Source organism: Stigmatopora nigra, chromosome 6 (genome assembly GCF_051989575.1).
Source record: "Stigmatopora nigra isolate UIUO_SnigA chromosome 6, RoL_Snig_1.1, whole genome shotgun sequence".
Classification (NCBI taxonomy): domain Eukaryota; kingdom Metazoa; phylum Chordata; class Actinopteri; order Syngnathiformes; family Syngnathidae; genus Stigmatopora; species Stigmatopora nigra.
The window spans coordinates 9,428,049-9,439,388 of record NC_135513.1 but is presented as its reverse complement, the minus strand read 5'-3'; the positions used below and the strand labels follow the sequence as shown (position 1 = coordinate 9,439,388).

The 11,340-nt window shown below is 39.9% G+C and overlaps 2 protein-coding genes and 1 long non-coding RNA gene across 3 annotated transcripts; 2 read left to right on the top strand and 1 right to left on the bottom strand.

The window, feature by feature from the left end:
• The first annotated feature begins 573 nt into the window (after window positions 1–573).
• On the top strand, window positions 574–7,920 carry mri1 (methylthioribose-1-phosphate isomerase 1). The gene is made up of 6 exons (XM_077719563.1): window positions 574–978; window positions 4,699–4,922; window positions 5,463–5,632; window positions 5,706–5,882; window positions 5,964–6,188; window positions 6,883–7,920. Exons 1-6 carry the CDS (start codon window positions 847–849, stop codon window positions 7,014–7,016), a joined length of 1,062 nt encoding a protein of 353 aa, XP_077575689.1. The 5' UTR covers window positions 574–846; the 3' UTR covers window positions 7,017–7,920.
• On the bottom strand, window positions 4,158–9,813 carry LOC144198512 (uncharacterized). The gene is made up of 4 exons (XR_013326730.1): window positions 9,374–9,813; window positions 8,858–8,939; window positions 8,692–8,777; window positions 4,158–4,876 (listed from the first exon to the last, which is right to left on the bottom strand). It is a non-coding gene; the product is annotated as an uncharacterized LOC144198512 (long non-coding RNA).
• Window positions 9,401–11,162, top strand: c6h19orf53 (chromosome 6 C19orf53 homolog). Its single transcript, XM_077719564.1, has 3 exons — window positions 9,401–9,564; window positions 10,386–10,441; window positions 10,751–11,162. The coding sequence occupies exons 1-3, from the start codon at window positions 9,474–9,476 to the stop codon at window positions 10,886–10,888; spliced, it is 285 nt and encodes a 94-aa protein (XP_077575690.1). The 5' UTR covers window positions 9,401–9,473; the 3' UTR covers window positions 10,889–11,162.
• Window positions 11,163–11,340: the final 178 nt, after the last annotated feature.

The window sequence follows — 11,340 nt, the reverse complement described above, 5'->3', positions numbered from 1 at the left end:
TACACTGCAAAAGTGACTATTTTTTGTACATGTGTATGACATGATGCTTGAGGAGAATGGTTGACTGGTAATTTATACACTGGATGAAAACACATCTTCTTATTGGTCAGAAGAGTGGTAACTACAAATCCTCTATACCAGCGCTGTATAGGGATGGGGGAATGATTCTCTTCCAATAGATGGCAATAGGTTAATTATAAGCACGCGTAGTCTATTCAGACATTTGGATGGTGGTGTATTCACTCTTGTGTTTTGTCTTAATAGTATGCATGTTAAAACACTGCATGGGTTTCACAGTCTCCCCAAACACTAATGAAAATAGCTGCAACCCAGAACAAGGATACACTGTTAAATCGATCGAAAATAGAAACAGTTGTTGGAAAAAAACTGCTCTCAATTGTCGGGGGAGACGGGAGCTTTGGTGTTATGCTAATAACTGCTTTGAATGTGAAATTCCCCCTTACAAAGGGGCTGAAAGAGAAGAGAATGGGGGGATGGGGCAGGGGTACAACGAGAGGCGGGATCACATTGGAGAGAGAGTCCGGTGGGCGTGACTTAAGAGCCTAGCACTTCCTGCATCGTGGACACGTGGTTCCGTGTCTGCCTGCCTGTCAGTGTAGGTGAAGCTCTCCTGCCTGTCTACCATTCCTTCTCTTCATCCCAAAAAACCTTCTCCAGCGTTGTTCCTATTTCTACTCGCCGGCTCACAGGCTCCGCTTAGTGGTTCAAGGGGATCTTAAAGTGCTCAGGTGTGCGTGTGTCAAATTGTATGTGTGTGCGCGCCAGACAACCGTCCGCCCGTCCGTACTGTTCTCCTCCCCATCATCCTGCCTCGTTGTGTCGGTCATGACGCTGGAAGCGATCCGCTACCGTGCCGGGGCTCTGCAGATCCTCAACCAGCTGCTACTGCCTCAACAGACGGTCTACGATGACATCCGCTCGGTGAAGGACGCCTACGAGGCTATCAAGTCCATGAAGGTAAAGCTCCGGTACACTCCCTCAATACACGCCGGCTACATGTGCGTCTTCCTCCGTCGTGCATGCGCGCATGTACCGTCGACTCCTTTGTGCTCCCGGTACACCCATGTGTGGCCCTGCTGGAGCTATCCACGGCCCAGATTTTTGGGGGGTTTGTTTTGTTTTTGTTTTCCATGCACCCCCCCCCCCTCTCGCCCATCCCAAAACCCAAATTGTATAGATTACTAATCTTTTAGTGCAAGGGAGACAATCTGTTCAAATACTGCCACCCTTCAAGCGGACCCCTCCTTTCTCCTCTTGGAGCGTTTATTGATGAATTATTAATGACCCTTTCCATGGTTTTTGTTCGTGTTTTAGTCCTGTGCTACACTCAGTGACATCCCCAATGCATTTTATCATTAAAAACGTGAAAGACGTAGCTTAACATAGGATGTGGACTTGCTGGTGGATTTGTTTATCAATTGGAGGAAGCATCCAAAGATGCTCCTCAGTCTTTCAGTTTTACTCATGCGGCAGTTACAAGTGTGATGTGAGGTTGTGTCAGCATGAAGAATTGTGCAGGAAGCAAATCAGTGATGTCATGATGATGTAGCTTAACATAAGAGAGAAATGACTAACTGCTTTACTGATTTCCAAGCAATGATCTCAAACTTTTTCCTCGCCTTCTGTTAGATCAGGGGTCCGCGAGCCACCTGGTACTGGTCTGTCAGAAAAAATAAATATTTTCAATCTCGACCTCCTACTTGAAATGAGAAAAGTTGTTATAATAATAATACATTTTTGCTCTTATGCTTGGCACGTTATTTTTGCCGTCGTGGACGTTGTCCGTGGAACACACAGCCCCCTTCACCTCAACACTTCTATTTTAAGTTGTCAGACTGTGCATACGCGAGAAAATAGGAAGGACTTTACCGTTCCGCAGTGAGAAAAAGTTAGAGGTCCGCTGTCCTAGGGGACAGAAATGATCACAAGTAACATACAGAAGAAAGTTTGGATGAAAAGTGCTCCAATTTACAATTCTTTTGTGTTAGGAGTCATCTCTTGCAATTTTTTACATACCATGTATTTTTTGAAGCCTTACTATACTATGTCATTTTTAAGTCTAATTATACTATGTAGTTGTTTAAGATAAAACTTTACTATACAATGTCATTTTTAAGTCTTACTATACTATGTCATTTTTAAGCCTAATTTTACTATGTATTTTTTAAGCCTTACTATACTAAGTCATTTCTTAACCAAAAAAGCCTAACAATATATGCCATTATTATAAAGAAAAAAGCCTAACCATACTAATAGTTGTAACAGACAAAATAATAAATCCCACTGATTATTTTTGGAAGCCTGTGGCCCAGTGAATAAGTCATTTGCCTCCCACCTCTTTGGACCAGGGTTCAAATCCTGCTTTGTAATCTTACCTAACTTTTCCCCATTTGAAGTTAAGTGTAAAGTACTAAGTATGACCTGGGAGTGAAAAGAGACAAAACTATAAGTACTACAGATTTCTCTTATAAATTGGTGGTCCAGTGGATAAGTCATCAGTTTGCCAACTCTTTGGTCCCTGGTTCAATTCCCAGTGCCAGCAAAGATTTTCCCACAATTGTTCAGGTAAAAGTATAAGTATTAATGTTTAAGTGTCTAACTGAATAAGTCTTCAATGGTGGATGGAGCATTTTGTCCAAAAAATGACTAAGTGTTTAACCCCGTTTCCTTGGATAAAACTATAAGTACTACTGCTTTCTCTAATTGGTTGGTGGCCCAGTGGCTAAGTCATCAGTCTGCCACCGGTGTGGTCCTGGGTTCAATTCCCAGTGCCGGCAAAGATTTTCCAAATATTCAGTTCAAAGAATAAGTTAAAATGCCTAAGTGTTTAACTTAATAAGTCTTCAATGGTGGATGAAGCATTTTGTCCAAAAAATGACTAAGTGTTTTGACCCCATTTCCTTGGATAAAACGTTTCAACACCTATGTATAAGTGGGGCACGAGTTGGTGTAGTGGGTTGCACACTCGCCTTTGCACGGAGAGAACGTGAGTTCGCTTCCCGGTGTCGGCGGTTCACCGACCAAGCAAGCGGTCGAGGGTCGGCCGAAGGCCGACCCGAGAACGCCTTTCGCACATACAGGTCCATCAAGTGTCTTCCGAACTGCCGAAGGCAGTTCGGAATATAACCTTTTGCTGAAAAGTATGACTAAGTGTTTAATATAAATTAAAAAGAATTTTCTTTTTTTTTTTCCTTCTTCTTATTCCATTGACCAATTCTTCTTTCCAAGTATTTTCAGCCAAACGACGGCAACGGGAATCGAACCCAGGTCTCCCACACGGGAGTCCTGTGAACTAACCTCTGCGCCAACCAAGTGACTACACTTTTCTCTGTAATCATTTGAGTGTCTTTCCAAGAAGTACACAGAAACAACTAAGTGAAAATGAGTGCCAACAGCGGGAATCGAACCCAGGTCTCCCAGACGGGAGTCCAGTGATCTAACCTCTGCGCCAACCAAGTGACTACACTTTTCTTTGTAATCATTTGAGTATTTTTAGAAGAAGTCCACAGAAACAACTAAGTGAAAAAGTGTCCGAGCAGGGAATCGAACCCAGGTCTCCCAGACGGGAATCCAGTGATCTAACCTCTGCGCCAACCAAGTGACTTCACTTTTCTTTGTAATCATTTGAGTATTTTTTAGAAGAAGTCCACAGAAACAACCAAGTGGAAAAAGTGTCCAAACCAGGAATCGAACCCAGGTCTCCCAGGCGGGAGTCCAGTGAACAAACCTCTGCGTCACCAAGGGACTTCACTTCCTTTGTAATCATTTGAGTGTTTTGACAAGAAGCACACAGAAACAACTAAGTGAAAATGTGACCCAACCGGGATTTGAACCCAGGTCTCCCAGACAAGAGTCCAGTGAGTTAACCACTAGGCCACCAAATAGCTACACTTTCCTCCATAATCATTTGAGTGTCTTGATTGCAAGAACACAGAAGCAATTAAGTGAAAATGTGTCCCAACCAGGATTTGAACCCAGGTCTCCCACATGGGAGTCATGTGACTTAAACTCTATGCCACAATTGGGCCACACTTTCTTATGTCAATAATGGAAGGTCTTGACTACAACTATATAGAAACAACTAAGGGAAAATGTTTCCCATCTGGGAATCGAACCCCATAGAAATCACTCGATTTAACCTCTACACCACGAATCAGTCACACTTTATTTTGTTCATTATTGGAAGGTCTTGACTACAAATATATAGAAAGGTCTTTAAAAAAGAGCCCTATCATACATGGCTATTTTAAAAACAAAGCTATATTATACATGGTGATATTTTTTTTAAAAAGCCTTACTTTATATAGTCATTTTTTAAAAAAAATCCTTTACTATACTTGGTCATTTTTAAGAAAATAAGCCTCACTATACATGGTAATTTTATTTAAAAGCCTTACTATACATGGTCATTTTCTAATAAAATTCCATTACTATACTTGGTAATTTTTAAGATAAAAAACCTTACTATACAATGTATAGTAAGGCTTTTTTTTCTTAGAAATGACCAAGTATAGTAAGGAATTTTTTTAAAATAAAATGTAAAATATGTTGTAAAATATGTTGTTTCAGCTGGGATAGGGTCCAGCGAGTCTTTTGAAGATAAGCAGTTCAGAAAATGAATGAATGAAGATTTCCAGTTGCTGTTCGTTGTGCTTAACAACCTCCTCTCTTTTCAAGGTACGGGGTGCTCCAGCCATTGCCATTGTAGGTTGCTTGAGTTTGGCTGTGGAGTTAAAAGCAGGGGCAGGTGGCGATGACCCGGTGACATTCATCCGAGAATCTTTATGTCACCTGACGTCGGCCAGGCCCACGGCTGTTAACATGGGACGTGCCGCCCGCGAATTAATGGAGTTTGCTGAGAACGAGAGCATGGAGAAGAACACAGAACAGCTGAGAGAAAGGTACAACTAACTTTTAATTTAACTTTATCTGTGCCATTTAAAAATGCACATATTTAAGATACTGAACAAAAAGAATTGATCATTGTGGGGTTTTCTTTCTTTATGGGTTTCGTCATTTTGCTTGGGGTGCTCATGTAAAAAAAAAATTAAAAACTAACTTGTTTGACCGGAGGTCGTGGATAGGCAGGATTCTGCAAGTGTCTGCGCCCCGTCTGCGTCGTAAAATTCATGAATGGTTCTTTCAATTGGTTAATTTTTAGTGGTTTATGGTTCTTTTTATGAATTTGGAATCTTACTCAATCACAGGTGTACAAAAATATATTTTTAGTGTTGCAGATTTACAAAAAAATAGTCACAAAAATATTCGTCTACGTAATTCTACGTGATTTTCCCACAAAAAAAGCATACGATGAAAATAGTCACAAAAATGAAATAAAAAAACCTGATCGACCGCCGCCGGTCCATTATGCGTATTATGTTACCTTTATATTCTTACGTTCATGCTTGTAAATTGCATACAAACATCTTGTGACCCCATAGTGTAATAGCTTGGATTGAAGACATGCTGGCACGAGACGTCAATGACAACAAAAAGATCGGTGACTTTGGTGCCCAGCATATCCTTTCGGGTGTCCCAAAAGACTCAGTGACAATTCTCACACACTGCAACACCGGGTCACTTGCCACGGCTGGATACGGGACTGCACTAGGTGAGACTTCATTGTGAGAGGGGACTATTTTAACCCTTGTGGTGTTAGTCTAAGCATGAGTCTGGTTGTGCAGGAGTCGTGCGAAGCCTCCACAGGATGGGGAAGCTGAAACGTGTATATTGCACAGAGACCAGACCATACAATCAAGGGTCTCGACTCACGGCCTACGAAGCTGTAGCAGAGGGAATTCCTGCTACGCTCATCACTGACAGCATGGCGGCCCTCACCATGAGAGAAATGAACATCACAGGTTCTGGTTTTTCCTCATTCATTTCCGTTTCACATCGGTCTCTTGTTAATCCTGTTTTTTTTTATTGACTTTCGCTCCCAGCTGTGGTGGTAGGTGCAGACAGGGTGGTTGCCAATGGGGACACAGCCAATAAAGTGGGAACATACCAGCTAGCCATTGCTGCCAAGCATCATGGGATTCCTTTCTATGTGGCGGCTCCAAGCACGTCATGTGACTTGAGCCTGGAAAGTGGCAGGGATATCATCATCGAAGTTCGTCCGCCTGAGGAACTGACCAGTATAAATGGAGTCCCAATTGCTGCTTCTGGTAAGTAAAAGCTATTTGTTCATGTCAATGTGTGAGCTCATGCTCACACAATTCAGGTTATTTGAAATTTTTGTTTTAGTATGTATCAACTAAAACTTGCTTTGCCTGGTAGCCGCGTTGCTCACGTTAAACTTCCGACCGCACAAAAGACCTTAATTTTGCAACTCACAACTTTGAGAAAACTACTCGTGTGTAAAGGAGAAAATTAATCTTCATGTCAGATGCTGCTTCGTGTCTGCTATGAAGCATTTTAATGATCAAGTTTAACCTAGCAAGCCTGTTCAAATGTATTTAAAGTTAAATTTTATTCTCATAAAGATTTTTCTCTCAGAACATTACAATGTATGACTTGTAATTTCCTGCGGCACACCTGACCACCTCTTACGTGGTACAGTGGTTGGGAAACACTGTGGGAGAGTATAATGTAGTGCAATTCACTGTAAATTACCACCACAATTTTAAGTAGCAGGCATAAATGAATACTCGTCTCACTCAGGTAATCATTATATTGTTAACCTTCAGTTATGCCGTTTGAAGTACAGAACACTAGCGGTACAGTTCAGCCCAACAATTTTTTGGGTTGTGCTTGTCTGTTATTTAGATTTGACTGTTTGATTTGTTTGCACATTGAAAATTACTTATCACCGCCTTTCTTCAATTTTTGTCTGCTGTCCCTTCGACTACGAATCTGCAGGTATTGAGGTGTGGAACCCAGCATTCGACGTGACTCCCCACCAGCTCATCACAGGAGGCATCATCACAGAGCTGGGCTTATTCCTCCCTTCAGAGCTTCAGGCAGCCCTCACTGGCCGCCTCACTGCCCTCTAGATGCCCAACTGTTGGCCCTTTGGCGCCACTGCACCTTACTTTCAGACACTCAAGAACACTAATTTAACTATCAGACACACAGTTATGTTGTAATTCAATTTTGATTTGGAAAACACACACACACACAAAGACACAGACACACAAACACAATACACAAGATAAATACATTGCAGGGAGTCAAACATTCATTCAGTTACCATTATTACTTTCTGTATTTTTCTTATAATTACTCCAATCTCACAGTTGTCATGCTGTGCATAATTTAGAGATGCTTCTTTCTCTTTCTGTGGGTGTTAAATGGATTCTAAACCTTCAATTGAGTTGGAAACAAATTCTGAGTGTTGATTGAGGGGCATTTTCAGGATAAAAAGACATCCCTATAAATCTGACTGGGTTTCATATAAAAGTTAAGATTCTGACTACTGATGGTTTCTGAAAGTACTGCTTTCCACTTGCACATACATTTGTGTCCTTGTTGGTAGTATGTACATACATGTAGAAGGAAAAAAACACTCCTGGTTTAGATCATTCAAATGAAACATGTTGGCATCAAAATGTTATATTAACATTTACTTTTTTTGTCTGTGTAGATATTTAGGTGGGATTGCCTTTCAAATCTTTCATTTATTAGCCTTTATGCATCATTTTGAAAAAGGTCAACATTTTAATGGGCCCTTATCATACAATATTACTTATCAAATATTCCACTGAAAGTATATATGTAGCCATTCTTTTTTTCAAACCACACGCACCATGTTAATTGTATATTGCACTCATGAGAGTAAAGCAGTGGTGGACCATCAGGGCCTGCAAGGTCTCTGCTGGCCCCAAAAAATATCTGAATCACAGACTGGTGTTAATTATATTTTGTCCATGAATACTTATTAAATAATTCCAAATTGTCTGTCAGCTTCATTTCTTTGCTTTTCCCATGGTTGCACTGCTTACAATTGTGTTTTTATATATCTAAGCATTTAACCAATCACATTTCAGCCATTATTTGTTGCCAAGGGACAGATATCTACCTGGAGGCCTACACAATCATTTCTGCAAGCCCTGAAGCATAAAATAGGCGTCAATAAAACTTTCCTTAACCAATCAGATTTCGAGTTAGCGACACAATGCCTTCTCGCAGGCGTACGCATAGGTCATCGCTTTCACAAACTATGATTGGCTAGTGATAGAGTGGACTAGGCAGAGCTACCAAACTGTATCGAGCAAAATATATGTATTCCTAAATAATACAGGTTACCATTGATGTTTTCTAATGTGTTGCTGCTGTAGCTGTTGCGAAAGTTTTATAGCCATAAAAAAGTATTGAGAGTTGTATTGATTCAGACGTAGCAATACTGAAGGCGTAGATGTGAAATGCACAGAAAATACTACATTCTTTTCATAATAACGTATTAGAATCAAATATATGTTATGAATTTTTAAAATATGTTTTATGTGTGTATTTTAATACGCCTGACCAAGGTCAGAATTTAAATGGCCACCACCATATATATAAGTAAATTGCCTTACACCTTGCCTCGTCATGCTAGTCGTCCAAAAAGGCTGTTCTAAAGGATGACACACTGCGCATGTGCTTAATCTACGGAGCTATGTCCACAATAGCATAACCACGCCCAAATTGTCCCGCCATATTGAATGTGGAAAAGATGGTATTGCTTACCGTGCTCCACGAGGTTGTTTGTCTTCCCACCTCAATATCCATGTTTTGAAGATGACAGAATAGTCGGCATTTTTGTGGTCTTGATGCTATAAAACATTATCTGTCAGTACACTAATTTTACCAAATATTGAGTAACACTTTTACTTAGTATTTTACATCAACTCACCTTTATTCCAGAGTGTACAATCAGCCTTCCTTCATGTCTTTGAAATGTTGGAGGAAACCGGTTGCAAAGTTGATAAAGCAAACTGTAGAGAACAGGAGAATACAACAACATTTTCAACCACTGTCTATTGAGCTCAACATGACAATTATTTATGACAACACTTATGTTTTTTTCAATTAACATTGTAGGCTGTTACATTGGGACTCACTTTAGAGATTTCTATAATAAACTTGAACTGTATATTGTTCCAAAAAGCTGCCTTTTAGAGCCCCTACACATGCCTGATCTGTGGCCATGCTTTGGCATAATCTTTTGTGAAATTTGTATTTCTATATGACAAGTTAAGATCTGTTTATGCATTATAGGGTTTTTGTCTAATTTTGTTATGTTCACCTTTTCCCCATTTTATTTTCTAATATGTAAATGGATACAATGCAATCAGCTTCAATCTTTTCACACAAGAATAAAATGAATACAATTAAAGTGAAAACGCTTTTTAAAAAAAATCATACTCACATGGTGTTATGTGCCATAATGGTTAATAGATGGCGCTATAGGGGAAACTGGATCACGTTGGTAGAAAACAAATCGAGATCCACGCTTCCTGTTAGCCAAGATGCCCCAAGGTGCGCAGAAGTTTAAAGCCCAGCGTCCTGGTACTGCGAAAAAACATCAACAAAACAAGCAGAAGGGACTGAAGAAAGGAGGTACGATTGGCATCTTTTGCTGTTTGAATTTAGACGGGAAAAACGTGGACTTAATCAGTGGTTTGAAACAGCAAATTCACGTGGCTTCGTCGTGCCTCAGTTTACACTGACTGCCTGCCTATTGATTACAAACATAACCATAAAAACATAAAAAGAGAATATAGATACATTCTTTAAGTCTGTGACCAGAGATGAATGGGGCCTTCATAGTTAGTTTCTCTTAAAAGCTTTGCACGTCACCTATGATAATACACAATCCCAGTTTCCTTAGATATTGCTCTTTTTTTCTAAATGAAACTATAACATGCTTATAACGATAAAATTCTTAAGTTGTGATTTTATAGAATAGATAATAATAGTAATATTTAAAACAACAAACCTCTTTCACAAGAGTTGCGCGGGTGGTTGAGGGGTGCTAGAGCCTATCCCAGCTGACTTCAGCCGCCATGCGGGGGACACCCTGAAATAGTTGCTAGCCATCACCGGACACAATGAGACAAACAACCATTTCTGAGTGGTCAACTAGTCTACCATGCATGGTCTGGGGATGGGGGGGGGGGGGGGGGAACCAGCGTACCCGGAAAAAACCCATGCACGCCCATTTTTAACGTGGATCCTTCACATATGAAAGTCAGAACCCACCGAGAATTGAACTCTCTAACTGTGAGGTGGATTTGTTAACTACTCTAACACTGGGCCGCTCTTCATTTAAACATTTTTGTTGGTAAATTTATACTCCATTCTTTTTATCATTAACACTGAGTATTATATAGTGAAAATTGTTCAGAAAAAAAAGTAATGATATCTGTTTTTTATTAAAGGAAGGATCATCGCACCCAAAAAGCTTAAAGTCATCCAACAACAGAAGCTAAAAAAGGTAAGATGTTTTACAAAAACAAACATGATGCTCTATTCTTAACATGGCCTGTGTGGTCAAATACACCCCAATTTTCAGGCTATTACGATGCCATTGTTGTTAATAACTTTAGACCAACAATTATATACATACCATATTTTTCACTTAGTTTTTTTTCCCTTCTTAATTATGCATTTTTTGGCTGGTGCGACTTATAGTCCAGAAAATACGGTACTAGTATTGGAATAAATTACATTACATGTTTGTGTTGATGTACAACATTGGCAGAGCTCTTGTTGATGAAGTTCTGTATTTTGTGTCTTCTCTAAGGATCTGGAAGTTGCCATTAGGAACAAGATTGAACATGATGTGACGCAGAAGGCGAGTACATCCCTACACAAGCCGCTTAGCGTGGTCAAAGGCGCTGAGAGCAAAGGCAAGAAAGGACCACCCAGCAGTTCCAAATAGGTCTGCATACTATGAACAGTTATGAAAATTAGGACTCAACAATCAAAAGTCTCAGGTGGACTTCAAAGTTTCTGGATACTGCACTCTACTTAACACTGACTACTGTTATTTGTGTTGATGTAGTTATGAAAAAATATCTGCATATTTTAGCCATAGTATTATGACTTAGCAGTCATATTACTATGGCCAAAATATGCAGATATAAAAATGGAGGAACAATCATCATCATGTGTTTGATTTAATAAACCAATTCAACTATGAAATGCTCATTCAACATTTGTTTTTTGTTTTTTTTTCTCCCAAAATTCAAATGCACACAATTAGTCGTCTTACCCTCAGTAAGAATATTATTGCCATCTGGTGGTATACATTTGTCATAGGTGTGAAATCTTTTGGATAGAAAATACTACTGTTAATCAAACGGACTAAAACGCAGTGCTGTGCCGTCAGGG